The 22,590-nt window shown below is 46.4% G+C and overlaps 1 protein-coding gene across 1 annotated transcript in view; it reads left to right on the forward strand.

The window, feature by feature from the left end:
- The first annotated feature begins 117 nt into the window (after positions 1-117).
- F11r (F11 receptor) overlaps positions 118-22,590 on the forward strand; it is a 28,090-nt gene continuing 5,617 nt past the window's right edge. The window contains exon 1 of the mRNA XM_051147881.1: positions 118-281. Coding sequence (XP_051003838.1) covers positions 221-281 — 61 coding nt within the window. The 5' untranslated portion in view covers positions 118-220. The remainder of the gene's footprint in view (positions 282-22,590) is intronic.

The following is a 22,590-nucleotide window of genomic DNA, read 5'->3' on the forward strand; positions in this document are numbered from 1 at the left end:
AAGAAGGTTCGGGGTTGCACCTGAGTACGGTGAGTCACTCATTGGAGTGCCCTCTCTTTTCACCAATTGGAACGCGGGGCGGCCGGGCGCCGCCCACCGGGCGTGGAGAGAAAGGCGGGCCGGGCTCAACCTAGCAGGCGGACTCCAGTCCCAGCGCCGTGGATCGCGAAGCCATTCCCAGCAGAGTGGCGGCGCCCGTCGCGTCGGCGTTGTAATTGCAATGGGCACCAAGGGGAAAGCCGGGAGGAAACTGTTGTTTCTCTTCACGTCTATGATTCTGGGTGAGTTCCCAGAGTTTTTGGAGGAGTAAGTGGGTCTCGTTAAAGGTTGGAAGGAGGCGCTCCCTACGCCCCCACGGGAAGGGAGAAGTCCAGGAACCTGCCTGCCTGCCTCGCCCTTTGGAGTCCACTTTTCCGCCCGGGTCTGGTCACTCTCCTTTCCCCTCCCCCACCTGAAAACTGGCTGGCTCCCCTCCCCCAAGCGGATGGTCTGTGACTCCCACCTCCCACACCGGGGCCGGGACCTAACCTCTCCGCTAGAGAAATAACTGGGAGGGTCCACGTTTCTGGGTTTCTCACTCTTGCCCGAGGACCCTTCCTACACCCAAACTATCTCGCTAGCCATTCACCCTGGCCCTGCGACATCTTCGGACGACTCAGAAACCTTGAACCTCTCACCCCGGACCCCTTGGGCTTAAGTGTCCTAGGAGGAAATGTAGTGGGGGTGGGGTAGGAAAGGTTTCCTTTCCTGGCTTTTTCAGAAGGGGTCTCTCACTTTTGTTAAATTGTGGACCTTATGGGATTAATGTTGTGGTTCAGCGTCTAAAGAAGGGATTAATTCTCTTAAAATTTCTCTGATCATCGCATTGAGAATTCCTTTCTTGAACAACTAGTCCTTAATTAACGCTGTTGACTGAGTGACGATTTCCCTGGGGGAGACTGAGTTTGTTGGTTAACTGGATCTCCTTAGAGCCAGAACTCTGCCCTCCCCCTTGCCGGGAGTGAGAGTCTGTTTCTTTGTAGACTCCCTTTCCTGAGAAACAACCGGCTCGCATGCTGGGGCATGACTTTCTCGAGGTGTGTTTGTGTGAGGTTGAGTGAGGCTGGTTGGTTTGTTCCTTGGTCAGTGTGTGTCAGCACCTGTGTATTTACCCGTCTGATTTTCCCTGCCACCACCCTTCAGAGCTGGGGACCAAACCCCAGGCACTTGGGTGTGCTATGCATGATTCTTGAGTGTCACACACTACTGTTGTTTCGTTGGGATGTGTTCTGTGGGAATCTGTTTCCCTTCAAGGTTCGTATTCTAGAGAAGGTAAAGGAAATGAAACATTTATTGGAGAGCAGAAATAAGTCGCCCCTTTGTCTCTCATCACTGTAAACCTTTGGGTGGGCTGGTCAGTAGGTGGTGATTCTACTGCTTTCATTGTACAGAGAAGGAAATGAGCCTAGAGAGAGGAAATGACTTTAACAGTTTAGAAGGGGGTAGAAGCTCAGCTGGAGATGGAACCAGAGTCCTTTAGCTGTCCCCTGCTCCCGGAGATCCAGCAACTCAGGCAGGAAGCACAAGAACTATCTGAACTACTACTCCAGAATCTGCGGTCTTAACATTAAAAAATAACCATATATATATATATATATATATATATATATACACACACAGTCTTCTCACTTCACCTTTAATTCGTTTCTCCTTTTCTTTGCCCACCCATCTCTTAATGCATTTTTGTTCATATCCTAGAAATGTTAGCCACACCTACATTCCTGGTTTCTGTACTGTCTCTTGGATCAGCTATAGCAGTTAGGCTTATAAACTTCCCCAAGCTTCTTCCCCCCCCCCCCAACCCTTTCCCTCCTTCCTTTTCTCCTCCCCTACTTTCCTATATTGATTCTAGTGCCTACTTCCACCGAAAGGATTGTGACTACAGCCTTTTGAGCAAGCAGCCATGCGGTTCAAAGGAGGCCGCAGGTGCTGGTGTATCTGGCGGACAGTGGGTCCTAGGGAATAACATGTCAGCGTGGGGGTGGGGTGGGGGGATGGACTGTGCAACTTTAAAATCAAGATGGACCTGCGAGGGGCGGGGCGGGGGGAGCCGATTTGGTTAGTGCAAATGAAGATGGAAATGACAGCCTGGTCGCCTCTCTAGGGACTTTGGCTTTGCTTTTTTTTTTCTCCCCTCCTTGGTCTTGTGACCTTAGGCTAGTAGCTTAGTCTTTTCTGTTATAAAGCAGGAGTAATAATACTGGTCCTCCGCTTGCCGTGAGGGTCAGTGGAGGTAATAGCTACATTACATATGCATGAAGGGATTCCTGTCGCACAGCAATTAACCCTTTGCGTTTTGTGAGGATGCAAGGATGCTGTCCTTGCTAGAGTAGGTCAAAGGAGGCGGGGGGGGGGGGGCGGAACTCCCCGTGGCAGGGCTTATTTTAATTATTACTAATTCTTAAAGTAAGGGCTCTTGGGGCATCTGCTCTGAAGCATAAACAGATCGCCCCTGTGTTCTTCCCCCCCCCCGCCCCCCTGAGTCATTCTTCACCGTGGGCAAGATGGTTAAGTATGAGCCAGCTAAGGGGAAGCCGTCGCAGCGGTGGGCAGGGAGGGAGATACTCAGATGGGCTGGGGAGAGCTGAGCTTGGGGAGTGTGAAACTGGTGACCCAGAATGCCGCCTTGCATTCCCTAGAGTACCTAAACTTGGAAACGGTTCAGCTACGAGCAGTGGCCAGTGGGACGGGTCCACTCTGGCTGTAGGCAGAAGGGAGGAAAGTGAGCCGGGCAGGGCTGGAGTGCTTACCTTTCCTCTGCCTCCTCTTCCCTGGGTGTGGACGTCACAGCCTTCTAAGAGGGGTGGGCTACTCCTCGCCCTGGGTTTTGGTAAGAAGACCCTTTTGAGTACTTCCAACAGTTCCGGGGCAGACCTCCCTTAAAACTATGTATTGGTGAGTCATGCCTACCGCTTCCTCCTGGGGAAATAATAGTTCTCTTGAAGGAAGAAAACTAGTGAGTGAGTTGCCCTAGCCAGAAGGAGGAAGTGAGTGGTGGCGGGACTCCCGCCAACGCTCCCACCTGTGCTATTTCTCCTCCGCACTTTTGTGACCTGGGCTTGTCAAGGGCCGCAGCCTAGTTCTTCACCTTTGGGCAGAGCTGCTGTGATTCTAAAAATTGTTTATTCCAAGAGTGTTGGTTGACAGGATTTGCGATTCAAAATATATCAAAGGGGCGGGGTAGCTCACGCCCATTCTGTTCTCCCCCCCCCCCCCAGCTATACCCGCCAGAGCTCCTTAATGCGTATCTTTCTTGTGCTTTGTTATACAGACACAGGTGTGTACAAATGTATATTTATTTTCTCGCCCTTGTCTTGCACAAAAGAGACTTAGAATATGCATTAGATTACATTTTGTTTACCTCGCTTAAGAGAGCCTGGAGATTTTTCTTGTTCTTCCCTCCTTTCTACCCCCCACTCTTTCCCTCCCACACACACCCCTTCTTTTTTTGAGATAGAGTCTAATGCATAGACTTAGCTGACCTGAAATTTGCTAGGTAGACCAGACACTAGTAGTCTTGAACTCGTAGAACTCAGGCTGTGTTTTGTTTCCATGCTGGTGTTATCGGGGCTCTGGCCTTGGCTGTTGGATCAGCCAACCTCTCCACAGCTGGAATTCATGGGGAAGGGTGCTGACATACTCTCTCCCAAGCTCCCGCCCCCCAAAGATCTATTGAAATGTTCCATATGTTTTATGTGATAAATTAGGAAGCCAGGGGGCTTAATTCTCAGTGTCTGTTGGATTTGAGACTAGGGGAAATCTCAGAACTCATATCTCTTTTTTACTCTTCACAGGTTCAGCTAAGTGGTCAAAACAAATGTTAAGTGAGGATGAAGTTCCTCAGAATTGGGAGGAGGCAGTGGGGAGCAGTCTGAACAAAGGCCTGTTGGGGTTTTCCAGGCATTGAAACCCTGGAGTTCATCTGCCTGGGACTCCCTGATAAGCAGAGTTTCTGTCCAAAGTCCAGTTTGTGTCATTTGGTTTCCAGCGTGGGGGCGGGATTAGAGGAGGCAGCTGGCTGGCAGGAAGTTTGATGCCAGGTCCCTGGAGTGAGTTGCTGTCCTGGCAGGCATGACTGTCCTTTGCAATGGGGGCAATGGGGGAGGGGTCTGAACAGGTAAAACTGGAAAGTCTGCAGAAGAGGGCAGGAGGGGGACATGGAGTGAAAGTCACCCCCCTAACTGCCATTACCGATCGCTGCCATCTTCAGAGAGGGTTGAGCCGGCTGTGCAGTACTGACTCATGGAGCCTTCCTGTTGCCCAGGCGTTCTGTGTCTGATCACTCCAAGCTTTTTTTTTTTTTTTCATTCTGTCCAGAGTGTCTTCTGAAGGTCCTATGCCCAGATGTGAAATACCTGTGAAAAAAACAGAGGCTGGCTGGCTGGCTGGCGTCCTTTCCTCCTTTTCCTTCCTTCCTTCCTTCCTTTTCAAAAATCAAACTCGTGGCCTAAAAGCATCTTGAGAAATATTCTAATAGTTAACAGGATGTGTAGAAAGAGAAAACAAAGGGCTTCCTACTAAAACAGTGGAAGGAAGTAGCTGCTGTGCTCTGGTCTGGACCCTGGTCTGGACCCTCGCTTCCAAAAACATGGCGGTTGGGGGGCTCTGTTCCGTGTCTGTGGTCTCTGTCCTCTGTTCCGTGTCTGCGGTCTCAGGCCACTGTGTCAACTTCTCCCAACAGAGCTTCTGGGGGGGGCGGCGGGGGCGCTCCACAGCTAGAGCCTGGGAGATTGAAGCCTTGTTTCTTTGTTTCCAAAAGCTACAAGCACGATCCCTAAGTGCAGTATACAGCTGGGCTGTCAACAAAACACAGAATGTTTTGGCAGGGTAAGGCTGGCAGTGACTTTCGTGCTGGACTGGTGTCAGGTGTCAGTAATGTCGGCACACTGAGGCTGAGGTAGGACTTGTGACAAATGTCTTTGACAGTGCCGTTGTGTACAGTGCGTTCTGATCATATTAGCTCCCCCCAGCCCGATCTCACTCCCACTGATCTTTCCTTCCAACAAATTTCCTTCCCACTTTACCATCTTTCCTTTTATTTTTTTAAGGACTACTTTGTTGTTGTTTGTTTGTTTCTTTGCTTTTGATTGTTTTTTCAAGACAGGGTTTCTCTTATGTAACGTCCATGGCTGTCCTGGAACTTACTTACTCTGTAGACCAACCAGATTGGCCTCAGTCTCAGAGATCTGCCCTCCAAGTACTGGGATTAAAGGTGTGTGGCATCATGCCCAGCCTAGAACTAAATTTTAAAAAATTACGTGTGTGTGTGTGTGTGTGTGTGTGTGTGTGTGTGTGTGTGTGTGTGTGTGTGTATGTGTATAGAAGAACTTGTGTGAGCTGCCTCTCCTACCGGGCATAGAACACAGGTCCTCAGGCTGGGAGGTGGCATCCTTTGCCTGCTGAACCATCTCATTGGCCCACTGGTTGGATTTTGTTGTTGTGCTCCGTTGAGTTTATCTAACCAAGGCCTTGGGTGTGGTGCTATAAACTATTGGGTCTTGAGTAATGCAGCTGTGGCTACACCACAGTAGACAGTGACTCATTCTCCAGTAGGTAGCTACTGGGGTAGTGGGAGGAGCCCAGAAACCCCTGTCCTATCCCTGCTGAGTCTCAATGGGTCCAGTCTTGGGCAGGCAACCACAGCTGCTCAGCTTAAGAGTGAAACAGTTGCCTGGGGTGGTGGTGCACACCTTTAATCCCAGCACCTGGGAGGCAGAGGCAGGTGGATCTCTGCAAGTTGGAGGCCAGCCTGATCTACAAAGTGAGTCCAGGATAGCCAAGGCTACACAGAGAAACCCTGTCTCGAAAACCCAAACCAAAAAAAAAAAAAAAGTGAAACAGCTATGCTATGCCCAGAAGACAGCTTTTCATAATTCTCCTTCATATCCTCCAGCTATTACAGTTTAAAAAAAAAACACAATTTGTAAAATTACATTTATTTATTGTAGTGTATATGCATATGATTAGAATGTATGGTGGTCAGAGGCTAACTGTTGGGAACTTGGGGATTGACTTCAGGTCACCAGGCTTGGCAGAAACTACCTTTACATGCTGAGCCATCTATCTCAGTGGCTTAATAGCTTTTACATTCTTTCCACCCCCTTTTTTTTTGTGATACTCTCAGAGCGTTGGAGGGAGTGATATCGATTTCCCATGTAGAGAGAAACACTCAGTAGTCATTTATTTTTAGCGTCTTGATCAGTCATTAACTATCATCTGCTGCAAAAAATGAAGCGTCTTTAGCTAATATAAACAAATATTTAGAAGGTGGTTGAAGAAGCCAGGGGTGGTAGCGTATGCCTTTAATCCCAGCACTCGGGAGGCAGAGACGGGTGGATCACTGTGAGTTTGAGGCCAGCCTGATCTATAAAGTGAGTCCAGGATAGCCAGGGCTATTACACAGAGAAACCTTGTCTTGAAAAACCAAAATAAAAAACAAACCAACCAAAAAAGAAGGTGGGAGTGGGGGGGTGGGGCTGGAGAGATGGCTCAGAGGTTAAGAGCACTGACTGCTCTTCCAAAGGTCATGAGTTCAATTCCCAGCAACCACATGGTAGCTCACAACCATCTATAACGATATCTGGTACCCTCTTCTGATGTGCAGGCAGAATGCTGTATACATAATAAATAAATCTTAAAAAAAAAAAAAAGAAGAAGAAGGTGATTGAATAGCATGTTTGTTTTCAAGTCTCATGGCCTATGGCCTGTGACCTCCCCAGCCCATGCTTTTGACCAGATTCATGGTACTGGGCTTAAACTCCCTCTGGTGGAGTGGACCTTTGACCTATACTACGTAGTTGGATATTCCTATAACAGTTGTGCCTCTATTGCACCAGTGGGTGTGGTTTGCTTGACTCATTGGTATTATTTATTTATTTATTTTTTGTTTTGTTTTTTATTTTTCGAGACAGGGTTTCTCTGTGTAGCCTTGGCTGTCCTGGACTCACTTTGTAGACCAGGCTGGCCTCGAACTCACAGCGATCTGCCTGCCTCTGCCTCCCGAGTACTGGGATTAAAGGCGTGCGCCACCACGCCCGGCTTGACTCATTGGTATTATAACATACAAGGTCCACAGCTCAGTAATATACCATTGATTATTGCCTTTCCAGTGGCCTTTGTAGCACCTTCCAGCACTGGGAAAGTCAGCTAGCAGAGAGGAAGCTTTTAGCTCAGCTCCAGCTTGGTTTCTCTATACTCTTCAAGCAACCTTTTTTGTTTGTTTGTTTGTTTGGTTTTTCAAGACAGGGTCTCTCTGTGTTAGCCTTGGCTGTCCTGGAGTGGCTTTGTAGACCAGGCTGACCTCTGAACTCACAGAGATCCACCTGCTTTTGCTTCCCAAGTGCTGGGATTAAAGGCGTGCGCCACCACTCCTGGCTTTGCAACCCACTTTTAACAGTGGAGACTTACTGTCTAGTTCTGGTGGGCAGCTAAGAGCAATGCGAATATGGTTTTGGGGCCCCACGCTTGGCTCTGAGAATTCTATTTGACCCATGGGCATTTATCCATCTTTGCACAGTGCGTCTGTTCAAACTTTTTATTGTTTTTTTTTTTTTTTTTTTACATGTGTGTGTGTGCAATTGGCAATTGGTTGTAGTGGTGTCTGTTTGTATTCACAACACTAAGAAGAAGCTGAGGCAGGAGGATGGTGAGTTGAAGCTCTGTCTGGGCTCCAGAGTGAATCACTCTCTATAAACAAAAGCAATACAGTGATAACCAGCTCTAGGTGGAAAAACGGGAAAATACAGGACTATAGAGAAAACATAATCACATACACTTACTTTTTGGTTAAGCAGTACTACTTCATTCTAGGCTTCTATGACTTAATGTGATGCATACATATATAAAAACTTAAACAAGCCAGGCATGGTGACACACGCCTTTAATCCCAGCACTTGGGAGGCAGAGGCAGGAGGATCACTGAGGCTAGCCTGATCTACAAAGCCGAGTCCAGAACAACCAAGGCTACATAGAGAAACCCTGTCTCAAAGGGGGGAAAAAACATCAAACAAAACCAAATGTATTGGCACATGCCCTTAATCCCAGCATTCCGAAGGCAAAGGCAGTTGGGTCTCTGGGTTCAAGGCTAACGTGGTCTACAGACCAAGTTACAGGGAAGCTAGGGCTACACAGGGAAACTTGTTTCAGAAACAAACAAAAGCCTTGAACGAGATCTATTGTGTTGTATGACTACGCTGTAATTTAGTCATGTGCCTTTTTTATAGAGGTATTTAGGTATTTTTTCCTTCCCATACCATATACCATTAAATTACTTTTATATATTAATCTTTAAATTTATCTTTAATTTAAAAAAAATTACCTTTAATTGCTGGGGAGAAAAGAGATCCTGGGACTTTTGAACAGGACCTTGAAGAGTAGATGGGTTTTCTTTGCTCGGCCAGTGGAGTTGGACTGTAGTGTAGAAGTTTTAGAGCCTCAGAAATGGACAGACTTGGGGCAAGAGATGGCTCAGGGATTAAGGACACTGGGTGCTCTTTCAGAGGACTTGCATTTGATTCCTAGCACCTACATTGCCGCTCACAACCACCCATAGCTCCAGTTCTACGGGACCTGATGTCCTCTTCTGGCCTCTACAGGCGACACCAGCTACATACGTGGTACAGACGTACATGCAGGCAAAATACCCATATAAAATAAAAATTACAAATAAGTTAATAAACTGTTGGCTTTGTTTTGGTTTTTGGTTTTTCTTTTTCTTTTTTTCAAAGATTTACTTCTTTATTAGATGTACAGTGTTTTGCTTGCATCCACAGCAGAAGAGGGCACCAGATCTCATTAGAGATGGTTGTGAGCCACCATGTGGTTGCTGGGAATTGAACTCAGGACCTTTGGAAGAGCAAGCAGAGCTCTTACCCTCTGAGCCATCTCTCCAACCCTGCTTTTTGGTTTTTCAACAGGGTTTTTCTGTGCTATAGTCTTGGAACTCCCTTTATAGACCAGTCTGGCCTCGAACTCACAGAGATCCACCCGCCTCTTCCTCCCCGAGTGATGGGATGGAGGGCCTGTGCCACCACACCTGGCTGTTTTTCTTTTGAAACATCGTCTCTTGCAGTCAGGGTGGCCCTTCCCCTCACTGTGTGGCTGAGGCTCGTCTTGAGTTCCTGATCCTCTTGCCTCCACCTCCCGAATGCTGAGATTACAAGCATGTAGCACCACACTTAGCTAGTAACAGTACCCACATTTAAAAATACTCTTATCACCGTTTATTGCTATTACCTCATTGTGAGTTACTGTTGTTGGTCTTTTTTTTTTTTTTTTTTTTTTGAGACAGGGTTTCTCTGTGTAGCCTTGACCATCCTGGACTCACTTTGTAGGCCAGACTGGCCTCGAACTCACAGCGATCCGCCTGCCTCTGCCTCCCGAGTGCTGGGATTAAAGGCGTGCGCCACCACGCCCAGCCTTGTTGTTAGTCTTATTGTTTCTAAATTAGGAATTAAGCTTTATCATAGGTATATAAGAAAAGCCATCAAAAGCTTTAGGTTTAGTGTCTTTGGTTTCAGGTGTGGGTGGATCATTTTGAAATGTTATCTCCTGCAGATAAGGACTGGGGGTAGTCTAGCTGGGTAGGCTGCCAGCTCTCCTGAAATCATATCTCTTATGAAAATGCATGCAGACTGACGTCATCGATATTTTGTGATTATTTGCGCTATCTCCCGTTCTCTTCTGTTTTCGGGCACACCCTCCCTTGCACGCTGTCCTGCCTTCTGCTTTCAGCCCTCAGTGTCTCCCGGACGCAGGCGCTCTGTTCTTCTTGTGTCCCCTTTTTCCTTGTTGTAGCTCGCGTTTCTTCCTGGTCTGTTACCTCAGTTCACCGTGAATGTTTATTTGACCATCCTTCCGGTTCTGCTACAGTGTACCAGTGTGAACCGACAATGAATGCCTCCCCCTCTTTCGCTCCGTCTCTCCTCTCTTCTTCTCTCCTTTTTTCTCCTTTTGTAGTGCTGGAAACGGAACTCAGGGCCTTGTGCAGCTGGAGAGGTGTTCTCTCTGCCACTGGGCTGCGCTCCCAGCCCTGCCCTCTAGTTCCTGGCTGTGCGTCTGCATCTCCTATTCATTTGGCCATGTTCCTTCTTGTAGTTTATCTGATTTTTACCCCCTTCTCCCTCCTTCCCTCCCCTCTTCTCTCTTGTTGTTTTGAGACAGGGTTTCACGCTGTAGTCCAAGTTGGCCTCACCTCCCAGCAGTCCCTCTGCCCTTCTCCTTTGGAAAAGTCTTTGCTTCCCTCTAGGTTAGTGTTTCTCAACCTTGGGTCCCAACCCCTTTGGGGGTCAAATGACCCTTTCACAGGGGTCACCTGAGGGCGTCAGAAACTGGAGATAATGTACATTATAACTCATAGTAGCAAGATTACAGTTAGGAAGTAGCAGTGAAAATTTTGTGGCTAGAGGTCAACACAACATGAGGAATTGTATTAAAGGGTTGCAGCATTGGGAAGATTGCTAAACACTACTCCAAGTTATGATATTTTAGATATACCTATTTATTGCAGAAATACAGAGCATGGGGCGAGAGAGCTCAGATATTGGAGCTTGCCAAGTGGAGTCACTTAGAGATTTTAAAATGTATATGCTTGGGCTATTTTTGTTTGTTTGTTTGTTTGTTTTGTTTTGCATTTGTTTTTGTTTTTTGAGACAGGGTTTCTCTGTGTATCCTTGGATGTCTGGGACTTTGTAGACCAGGCTGGCCTTGAAATCACTGTGATCCTCTTGCCTCTGGAGTGCTGGGATTAAAGGCATGTGCCACCATGCCCAGCTACTTGGGCTATTATTTGTAGGATTTATCTATTGTTTATTTATTTTTTTGGTTATTTTGAAACAGGGTTTCTCTGTGTAGCCTTGGCTGTCCTGGACTCACTTTGTAGACCGGGCTGGCCTTGAACTCACAGAGATCCACCTGCCTCTGCTTTCCAAGTGCTGGGATTAAAGGTATGCTCCATCATTGTCCGGCTTGTAGAATTTATTTTTAAATTATTTATATAAATTGAAGCATGCGTTTAATTCTAGCACTCAGAAGCCATAGGAAGGCCGACCTGTGTGAATCCCAGGCAAGCTTGAGCTGCCTGGTCTACATAGCAAATTTATAATGAGACTAAAAAATAAGTGTGGCATCATTTCATATGTTATTTTGATATTTTAGAGATATTTCTATGTCAGTTCAGATTGACTTAAATTGGCTTTGGGGATGACATGGTGTTTTGTTGTTTTTTCTTTCTTTTTTAGGGGGGGAGGTTTGTTTTAGTTTGGTTTGGTTTTCGTTTTTCGAGAGTTTCTCTGTGTAGCCTTGGCTGCCCTGGACTCGCTTTGTAGACCAGGCTGGCCTCGAACTCAGTGATTCCACTGTCTCTTCCTCCCGAGTGCTGGGATTAAAGGCATGCACCGCCACACCCAGCATTGTTGTTTTACTTAAGGCTATGAGTTTATGTAGCCCAGACTTGCCTGTATCTCTGTAGCTGGAGATGGGTGGCCTTGAACCCCTGATCCTCCGTACCTCTGTTCCCAAGCGCTTGTTTTTGTTTTGTTTCGTTTGCCACTTCATTTATTGTCTTCACTTGCAGAAGGAGGAGAAACACATTTTGAGGGTTATCTTTCTCTCCAGAACACGAGTCATGTGGAGTTCCAGGCCAGCTGTGCTTACAGGTGAAATTCTGTATAAACAACAAAGGGCCAGCATGCTTGCAGCTATGCCTTCAGCTTGAGTGTGGTTCCTGGGCTCACACGGTGGTAGGAGAGAAGAGTGCCACAAGTTGTCTTCTGGGTCCACATGGGCACATTGGCATGTTCACACACACACACACACACACACACACACACACACACACACACACAAGTAAATATATATGGGGGTGTATGTATCATAATAATTGATTGATTCAGTATCATGTACCAGATAATGTGAACTACAATTTTAGTTCTGCCACCCGCTCCTTTTGTAATCTTGGACAAATTAATTTCTGTGCCCCACTTGCTCATTAAAGATGAGAGCTATAATTGTATCTGTCTCATAGCATTAGTTTAAGGTTAAATGAATTAAGTCACTAAAGGGCTTGGAGTGTCTGTACATAGAGAATATTCAAAACATGCTGTCATTGTTACTTTAGTCAGTGGCTGTCTTGGTCCCACTCAATGTTTATAATTCAGGAAGTGATGAATTCACTGTATAGGGCACGCTGCTTCTGTCTTTTTGCAGATATGTCCTCCCCTTTCATCTGTGCAGCACGCAGGTGCGGGGACACACAGAGGCCCACGGACCATTGGTATTACTTTGCTGGGGCGGCTGTAACAACAGACACACGGGTTGAATGGCTTGTCAAAAACACTCTCGCGGTTCTAGATGCTGGAAGCCTAAGATGAAGGCACTGGCTGCCTTAGTAGCCCGTGAGACCTCTCTCCTTGTCTGGCAGACGGCTACCCCCTTGCCGGTTTGCCTGCCACACATTCTCGGTGTGCTCTCTGTGCTTTGATCTACTATAGGGAGGCCAGTTGGATTGAGACATCCAGGAGTAACTTCATTTTAGCATCACTGCCTCTTTAATGGTTCTATCTCCAAAGACATCTTGTGGTATTGGGAATTAGGACATAAATTTAAGAATTTGGGGAAAAGCCAGGCATGGTGGCGCATGGCTTTAATCCCAGCACTTGGGAGGTAGAGGTAGGCGGATCTCTGTGAATTCGAGACCAGGCTGGTCATGAGTCCAGGACAGCTAGGGCTGTTACACAGAGAAACCCTGTCTCAAAAAAACCAAAACGTATCTCCTGCATGAGATACGTGTTGACCCGGAGCTCTGCCAATAAACTGCCTCATGTGTTTACAGCAAGACGGTCATTTGTGTGTTTTTGGGTGAGCGCCATCCCGAGGCTTGAGTGAGGGTCTCCCTTCGGAGGTCTTTCTTTTTGGGGGCTCATCTGGGATTTGCACGACAACCCAAGACCCCCAACGACCCCTTGGAGCCCGTTTAAAGGCTCTCAAGACGATCAGGCGAGAGATTTGGGAACAGCTAAAAGATGCTTACACCACTAGAGACCCTACAATTCCTCATCAGTTCGAGATTGGAGACGCCGTCTTGGTACGGAGACACCGAGCTGGGAATCTCGAGCCGCGGTAAAAAGGACCCTACCTGGTACTGTTAACGGCTCCAACTGCCGTTAAGGTAGAGGGAATCCCCACCTGGGTCCATGCTTCACATGTGACAAGGGCTCCTCCTGAGACTAGTCAAGATAAATGGATCCTGAAAAAGACTAATAATCTTCTTACGCTGCGTCTGCATCACAGACTAGACCCTAAGTCAGGACAACAACCCTCATGCCCAATGCAACAGACTTGGGAGGTGATCAATAAAGAGGGGAACAAAAAAAGGCTAGATAAAAGACAGAGGGACAGAAAAACTCAACAAGGTTGGTTTGAGTCCTGGCTCACCCGGTCCTCCTGGATGACTACCCTATTCTCTGCTTTAGCTGGGCCAGTGTTGGTGATTTGCTTGATTTTAATTTTTGGTCCGTGTGTGGTAAATAGGTTACTTGCTCTTATTAGATATATAATTTGTGCTGTTCAGCTGATGGTACTAAGACAATAAGAGACCCCGACAGGGCAGAGTATAAATCTTTTAGTCTAGAATAAAATAATACATAAAAATTAGAACAGATATTCTTTTATTTTATTTTATTTTATTTTATTTTTGGTTTTTCGAGACAGGGTTTCTCTGTGTAGCCTTGACCATCCTGGACTCACTTTGTAGACCAGGCTGGCCTCGAACTCACAGTGATCCGCCAGCCCTCTGCCTCCCGAGTGCTTGGATTAAAGGCGTGCACCACCACGCCCGGCCTTAGAACAAATATTCTAAGATTAGAATTATCCAGTAGAAAAAGAGGGGAATGAAAGAGAATTTTTAATTAGCATTAAAGCAGCTAGAACAGCAGAGCTGTCTAACTCATAAGTGCAGGTCGGCAGGTATGCTAGCCCAAGGTCCCAGATGATAAGTCACAAAGAATGCGGTGCTAGGAGACAAAAACCTATGGAGTGCTGCAGGGACCGGCTGGCCGTAAAAGATAGAGAGAAACAGGTACTGGACATGGTGAGTAATGAGCCAAGACCCCTCATCCGATCTTTTTTTTTGAGACTGGGTTTCTCTGTAGCCTTGGCCATCCTGGACTCACTTTGTAGACCAGGCTGGCCTTGAACTCACAGCGATCCATCTGCCTCTGCCTCCCGAGTGCTGGGATTAAAGGCATGCCCCACCACGCCTGGCTCTCATCCGATTTTTTTTTTTTTTTCTCTCATCCGATTTTATGGTGTTTGCTTAATCCCCCCTTGAGGCCCGCACACAACGTTCCAGGTTTGAGTTTAACCAGATGTGTCCTTAGCTCAGATAAACATCTGCCCTTGGGTTCCGAGAAAAACAGGAACCAAGGACTGTTCCCATGTGATTTAAGTCTGACCTTACCCCAGATCTGCCTACGCAATTTGCTGATGTTCAAATGTTTGAAACAACCAATCGTGTGTGGCCGCGCCAAAACTTCCTGCTCCCTCTGACCTTTGACCATAAAAACCCTAAGCTCCTGGGCTTCTGGGTCGACCCCTCTGTCTCCTCCGTGAGATACGTGTTGACCCGGAGCTCTGCCAATAAACTGCCTCAGGTGTTTAGCAAAAAAAAAAAAAAAAAAAAAAAAAAAAGAAAGGAAACAAAAGGATTTGAGGAAAGCAATGCAGTCTATAGCATCTTTGGAGCTTACCTCAAAAGCAATGTACCGGCCAATAGTTTCCTTTTCTGCTGACTTGAGTTTTACACGAAAGGTTTTGGGGTTTTGTTGTTGTTGTTTATTTTAAGGATTTATTTATTGTGTATACAGTGCTCTGTTTGCATGTACACCTGCAGGCCGGAAGAGGGCAGTAGATAACATTATAGATGATTGTGAGCCACCATGTTGTTGCTGAGATTTGAACTCAGGACCTCTGGAAGAGCTGTCAGGGCTCTTAACCTCTGAGCCATCTCTCCAGCCCTACATAAAGGTTTTTTGGTTTTGTTTTTTGTGTTTTGGTTCCTCTTATGGTCATGAAAACAATGAAGGCGTTGGGACTGGATTCATCTTTTTCCCCTATTTTTCTCCCCAAATAGAACTTACTTTTTTTTTTTTTTTCTAAGTAGTGAAGACACATGCTTTGCCAGTAGGAAAGCAAAGCTTCTCATTTGTGGCTTGTTGTGTTGTTTTGTTGTCTTTGAAACTAAGCCCCATGAAGTGCAGGCTGGCTTCAGAGCTACCAAGTAGCTACGGCTGGCCTTGAACTCCTTATCTCCTCACTGCTACATTCCAGGTTCTGGGATGTGTCCCACTATGGCTAGCTTTCACTTGATTTAGGACCACAAATGAATGAGGGTGCTAACGAGTTTTATGGGTACTGGCTTTACGCGAATGACCAAGTGACAAGGTCTATTTGGTCTATTTGGTGAGTTTTCCAGCCTTCTTGTAACTCTCACCTTTCTTCTTCCCGTTCCGGTTTCCGTTGACTCGAGACAGCCAGTCACAGGCGTTTCTCCCACTTTGTATTTTATTTTAGACCTTGCACTAGAAGGTTTTCTGGCTCTTGCTCTACTCCTGGTTCTTCTTGAGTTCTTTCCCTGGAGGTCGGCAGGTACTGGGCAGTGTACACACCTACGTGCAGAAACCAGTCTCTGCCGCTGTGTTTGCAACCTGCAGGCTTGTCACATACCAGGTGCAGAGATCGGTTCCATACATGAAACAGTGGGAATTATGGGTAGAGAACGTAGATGTTGCTTCAAGACAGTTAAATTTAAAATCAGTTTGTAGAGCCGGGAGACAGAGGGCAGGTGGATCGCTGTGAGTTTGAGGCCAGCCTGGTCTATAAAAGTGAGTCCAGGACAGCCAAGGCTAACACAGAGAGACCTTGTCTTGAAAAACAAAAACAAATTTGTAGTCTGGGGAGGTGGGGTAAGCCCATCGTCTCAAGCATTCATTCATGGTTCCAGCACTCACTCAAAAGGTTGGGGCCAGAGGATTTGTGTTAGTTTGAAGCCAGCCCTTTTTTTCAGACAGCCACTTCGAGAACAGTCTGGGCTACACACTGAAATCCTAGCTCAAACAAAACAAAACAAAACAAAACAAAACAAAACAAAACAAAACCCAAAACCTCCCCTTGTTTTTAAAATACACAGCTAGGGTGACTGGAGAGGTTAAAGGCGCTTGTTCTTATAGAGGACTGGGGCTCAGGTCCCAGTGCCCTCATGATAGCTCATTTCCATCCATAACATCCAGTGCCCTTCTCTGACAGCTGTCTAGGTTTTCAGACTTGAGACGGTTCAGCAGTTGAGAGCTGAATTTGATTTCTTGCACCAGCACTGGGAGGCTCACAACCACCTGTACCTCCAGCTCCAGGGGGTGTGGTGCCTTGTTTTGGCCTCTGTGGATATCTGCACACATGTGTGTGTCCACACACATACAAATAAATAATTTTTGTTTGTCTTTTTTTTTTTTTTTTTTTTTTTTTTTTTTGAGACAAGGTTTCTTTGTCTAGCCTTGGCTGTCCTGCACTTGCTTTGTAGACCAAGGCTAGCCTAGAGCTCACTCATAATGATCCACCGACCTCTGCCTCCCTGAAAAATAAAGTCTAAAACCAAAACCCATGCTAGGTCTCCAGATCTGGGAATGTAGCTCTCTGTGTTTGCCTAACACGTGTGAAGGCATGGATTCAGTCCCCAGTGATGTATGGAAACCAGGCCTAAAGGAGTAATCTTGAAACCCCAGAATTCAGGGGGTAAAGACAAGAGGCAGAGAAATCGGAGGCTAGCCTGCTAGCCTGGGCTACATGAGACCCTATGCCAAACCAAACAAAAAAATAATAAATAAACAATTTCAGTTTTTTTTTCTTTCTTTTCCCTGAAGCTAGAACTTTAGAAAAAAAATTGTTATTAAAATATTACAGGGATTGGATTTTGAAACAAGTTTGTGTTTTCTTCATTTGTCATGCCCATTTAAAAACTGGACTTGTTGAGCGCATGCCTTTAATCCCAGCACTTGGGAGGCAGAGGCAGGTGGATGGATCTCTGTGAGTTTGAGGCCAGCCTGGTCTACAAAGTGACTCCACAACAGCCAAGGATACACAGAAACCCTGTCTCAAAAAACAAAACAAAACAAAAAACAACAACAAAAAAACTGGACTTGTCTTTGAAGACAAGCCTCAACAATAGGTATTAAAGTGAATGGTTGACTATGATCTAATTTGTTTGTGTTCCATGCCACTCAGCAAATACCTGGTACACAGTATCAGGCACTAGGGGTTGAGTGGTATTTAGAGTGACATGCCAGACATGCTGTCTGCTGTCGGCGCTTACTGGAGAGATATGGGAGTGTTTATACCTGCTAGCACATAAGAACAGGTGCTCTATCTGCAGGCCAGGAGAGGGCATCAGATCCCCGTATAGATGGTTGTGAGCCACCATGTGGCTGCTGAAAATTGAACTCAAGACCTCTAGAAGAGCAGCCAGTGCTCTTAACCACTGAGCCGTCATCTCTCCAGCCACTATATTTCCCTTTCTTTCTTCCTTTGTTTTGTTTGTTTGTTTGTTTTCGAGACAGGGTTTCTCTGTGTTAGCCTTGGCTGTCCTGGAGTTGCTTTATAGACTAGGCTGGCCTCAAACTCACAGAGATCCATCCACCTGCCTCTGCCTCCCGAGGGCTGGGATTAAAGGTGTGCGCCACCACGCCCGGCTCTTTTACTCTTTTGAGACAGGGTTTCTCTGTGTAGCCATGGCTGTCCTGGAACTCACTCTGTAAACCAGGCTGGCCTAAAATTCAGAAATCCACCTGCCTCTACCTCCCAAGTATTAGGACTAAAGGTGTGCGCCGCCGCCGCCATTCAGCTCGGGAAATATTTCAGTGGTGTTTTTGCAGGGGATAATGAAAATCCAGGAAAGAGGCTCTAAGAGGACTAGGGTGTGGCTGGTCATTTCCTGGAAAAAAAAAAAAAGAGAGAGAGAGAGAGACAGAGAAGGGATAGGTGCCAACCAGATAATGAGGGGAAAGTGCATTTTACATAGCAGCTCAGCTTGAGCAGAGCCAGGCATTGGGAAACAGCTGGGAAGTGGTTTTGTGCTGCGGGATGGTCAGCTGCAACCAGAGAGGCGGAAATGGGTAGTTTATCTATCACGGCCCAGGTAGTGCTGGAATTTTCTGATTTGCTGAATATTTTCCTTTTGTCACCTAGTCAGCATGGAATTGCCAAAAACCAGACACAGATTGGATCTGCCTTTGGGGAATGGCTGTGGAGAGTTGAGGTTGAGAGCACCACCTTGCAACTCTTTTTCTTTTTCACTTTTTCTAGACAGGGTTTCGCTTGTCTGTTCTGGGCTTTGTAGACCAGGCTGGCCTTGAACTCAACAGAGATCTGCCTGCCTCTGCCTGCCAAGTGCTCGGATTACAGGTGTATACCTGGCTTCAGGTCTCACGTTCTCCAAGTTGAACATGGTGGTCCTAATGCCGTCACCATTCCTAAGGACTGTTGCATCAGTGACTGAATTTGTGTGCATTTGGTAGTGCACACCTGTAATCCCAGTACTGGGGAAGCCGAGGGAGGAAGGTGTTGAGTTCAAGGACAGCCTGGGCTACATGGTGAGACCATGTTTCTCTCACACAACCAACAACCAAAACAAAATGTAAGAAATGAGCTGGAGATGTGGCTCAGTGGTTAAGAGCACTAGCTGCTCTTTCAGAGGATTCAGGCTCAGTACCCAGCGTCCACACCACACTCCTGACATCCACAGGGCAGCTTATAATTATCTCCAATGCAAGTTCTAGAGAATTTGACTCCTTTTTGGCTTCTATGGGCATGGTGGAGCAGAGACATCCTGCAGGCAAAACACCTATCCACATAAAAGAATAATAAACAAAAATACCAACAAAGAGATTTTTTTTTTTTTTTTTTTTCTTCTAGTCAGGGTTTTTCAATGTAGCCCTGGCTGTCCTGGACCTTGCTCTGTAGACCAGGCTGCCTTTGAACTCACGTATTGCCACACCTTTAAAAAAAAAAAAAAGAAGAAGAAGAAGATTATTTTGGGGGCTGGAGAGCACTGGCTGCGCTTCCAGAGGTCCCGAGTTCAATTCCCAGCAACCATATGGTGGCTCACAACCGTCTGTGATAGAGTCTGATTTCCTCTTCTGTTGTGCATGAAAACAATACTCATATACATTAAAAACAAAAACAAAAAAACAACAATAACAACAAAAAAACTTAAATAACAACAAGGAAAAAAGTAGTTTTTAAAAAAGTAAATTCAACTTTATAATGGAAAGGGTAAGATTCCCTTGTTTTGATTTACCGTGTACATTGGTAAGAGTATTGTAAAAGGGTAAAAAGTTACGTTTAAATGGGAGGGGGGGGCGTCGCTGCTGTGGTGAGGCCAGGGTGAAAATAGAGCAGGAAAATCCTCCATCCTGATGTAGTTGGGTGTCCAGGAGGGATCCAGGAAAGTTCTAGAGAAGGGCAGGCCTTCCCAAGGCAGTTACAGTGACAGAGGAGACAATTCCGTGGCCTGGGGTTTGCTTAGGCCTCCCTCATGCAGTACTTACTGCTTATTTAAATTTCTTGTTGAAGGAAACATTGATGTTAGGGCAGCCTGTGGGGAGATGGGTGGGTACAGTGCTTATTTGGTGCCTCTTCTTGGTCAGACGCTGTTCTAAGTACTTTGGAGTCTGTTTCGAGGTGGGGTCTTGCCGTATAGCTCTGACTGGCTTGGAACTAAAGAAGACCCACTTGCCTCTGCCTCCCGAGGGCTGGGATTAAAGGTGTGCGCCCCGTGCCAGGCTAAGCACTTCATTTGTTTGGCCCTCACTTTGACGTGGAAATGGTTGTCATCTTAATTTTACAGACTGTCAAAATGTTTAAAATGGCTAAAGTGGCCTTCCCAGGTCACATAGTCAAGTAGGAAACAGAGCTGCCGTTTGCACATTGGTCATCTGGTTCCGAAGATGTGTCAAGGGTGGCGAAGGGGAACGTGGGCCCCATTGGCTGAGGCCTATGGTGGAAAAATAGGAAGAAGGTGGTGCTGGGGCTGGATTTGAGTCATGCAGGACATCGGCAGGCACAGTTGACATGAATTAATTAGTTTTATTTTTTAAGTTAATTAATCTTGGGTTTTGTTTTGTTTTTTTGAAATAAGGTTTCTCTGTGTAGCCTTGGTTTGTCCTGGACTTGCTTTGTAGACTAGGCTGTAGACTCCAACTCACAGTGATCCATCTGCCTCTGCCTTCCAAGTGCTGGGATCAAAGGCGTATGTGCCACCACCACCCGGCATCCTGGAGGTCTTTTTGATTTCATAGTTTCAAAGGACAATTTTAGGGCCTCAGGAGATGGCCCAGCAGGTAATGAGTACTTGCTTGGTAAGCCTGACCTGAGTTTTAAATCGCTGGAACCCATGTAAAAAGCCAGATAAGGAGTGGGGGTGGTGCCTCCAGCACCCAGGAGGTAGAGGCAGGCTTTGAGGCCAGCCTGGTCTACAAAGAGAGTCCAGGATAGCCAAGACTACACAAAGAAACCCTGTCTTGAAAAACAAAACAAAAAAACCAGATTAGGGAAGTTTGTGGGCCAGCCAGCCTGGAGTACATAGCACAGTGGCAGAAACAAAGAGACACTGTTGACAAGGCAAAAGGAGAGAAAAGATTACCAGAAGTTGTCTATTGATCTGTATGTTTTTACCCCGGCATGTGCATACACACACTTCTAACTAATTAACTAGGTGATTATTACACACTTTACTCAACATGGAAACTGAGTGAGGAATAACGCTCACACATTGTGATTCATGTGTGTGCATGTGAATTTCAGGCCGCTTTTCAGTTTCATTAGATGTTTGCTCGTCATTTGGGTGGTTTCGTGGGTCAGGTTCTTGGGAAGCTGACTCTAGATATAAAGACACTTTCTTAGGGAGTCGGAAGACACTTTCTTAGGGATTCACACCTGTGAAAAGGAGAGGAAGGGAACAAGACTGGGCACAGGAGGGACTGAGGTACACTGACACTGCTGCCTACTCCTCGGGGGGGGGGGGGGGGAACTTCGTCGGGGAGTTGGGGAATGAAGTAGGGGCTTTACACCACTCGCCTCGTGTCGTCGTCGTCATTGTACCGCAGCCAGGATCCTGGAGGGCAGGCAGCTCTCCCAGCAGCTGGCGCAGTAAGTCTTTCATTCCTCATGAGATAGCTGGCTCACGCATCACAGTGTGTGCACCACAGAAGGCAAATGGCAAAACGCCAGAGAGCTTGTAGAACGAGATTATCAAGATCCGGGCAAGGATGACTTATGATCCACAGGACCCTGGCCTTGAACTTGCATCAGCTTTCTTGCATTTTGCCTTCCAACAGCTGGGATTACAGATTACATTTTTTTTTTTAAAAAAAAATTAGGTTTATTATTTGTGTGTGAATGTCAAAGGACAATTTTGTGGAGTTGATTCTCTCCTTTCTCCTTGAGGACCAAACTTTGGTGATTATACGGCCATCATCAAGGGGGAGTTGCCTTTAACCACTGAGCTTTTAATCGTATCCCCTAGGAAGACTTACCAATTTCATGATGATTATTTGATTTAATTTCCAGATCTGTTGTTATACTTGTGTGAGTTCAACATTAAAATTATGATGAAAATATGCAAAGTGACAGTATTAGAAATAACTTACAGAGCCGGGCGTGGTGGCGCATGCCTTTAATCCCAGCACTCGGGAGGCAGAGGCATGCGGATCGCTGTGAGTTCGAGGCCAGCCTGGTTTACAAAGTGAGTCCAGGACAGCCAAGGCTACACAGAGAAACCCTGTCTCGAAAAACCAAAAAAAAAAGAAAAAGAAAAGAAAAGAAATAACTTACAGATCCATGAGTCTTGACTTTTTTTTAAGAGTTATTTATTATTTATACAGTATTCTGCCCATATGTGTGTGTGCTTGCATGCCAGTTTTCATTGTTGATGGCTGTGAGCCACCATGTGGTTGCTGGGAGTTGAACTCAGGACCTTTGGAAGAACAGACAGAGCTCTTAACCTCTGAGCCAGCTCTCCAGACTGAGTCTTGACTTTTTAAGAGTAACATCTGAGCCGGGCGGTTTTGGCTTTTATTCTGAGCACTTGAGGCAGAGGCAGGTAGATAAGAGATCTACCAAGGCCAACCCCTACAGAGCAGCTTCCAGGGCAACCAGGGCTATACAGAAAAGAATGACAGCTGAGGGGCTGGGAGAGATGGCTCAGAGGTTACGAGCGCTGGTCTTGCAGAGGATCTAGGGTCAGTTCCCAGCTCCTATTTGGCAGCTCACGACCACCTGTAGCTTAGTTCCAGGAGAGTGGATGCCTTCTTCTGAGCTCCTCTGACACAGTACACGTCCATACATGCAGACAAAAGGCTCCTACATCTGGGATGGCACTCGTCATGCTAGACACTCCGTTAGGGAGTGTTCTTGGGATCCATACTTGTCAGATGGAGAAGGGTACAAGGCCTGGCAAAGGGAGAGAGTTGCCTACTGTGCAGGGAGATTCAAATCAGGAGGACCAGG

This window comes from Acomys russatus, chromosome 6, assembly GCF_903995435.1.
Source record: "Acomys russatus chromosome 6, mAcoRus1.1, whole genome shotgun sequence".
NCBI lineage: Eukaryota > Metazoa > Chordata > Mammalia > Rodentia > Muridae > Acomys > Acomys russatus.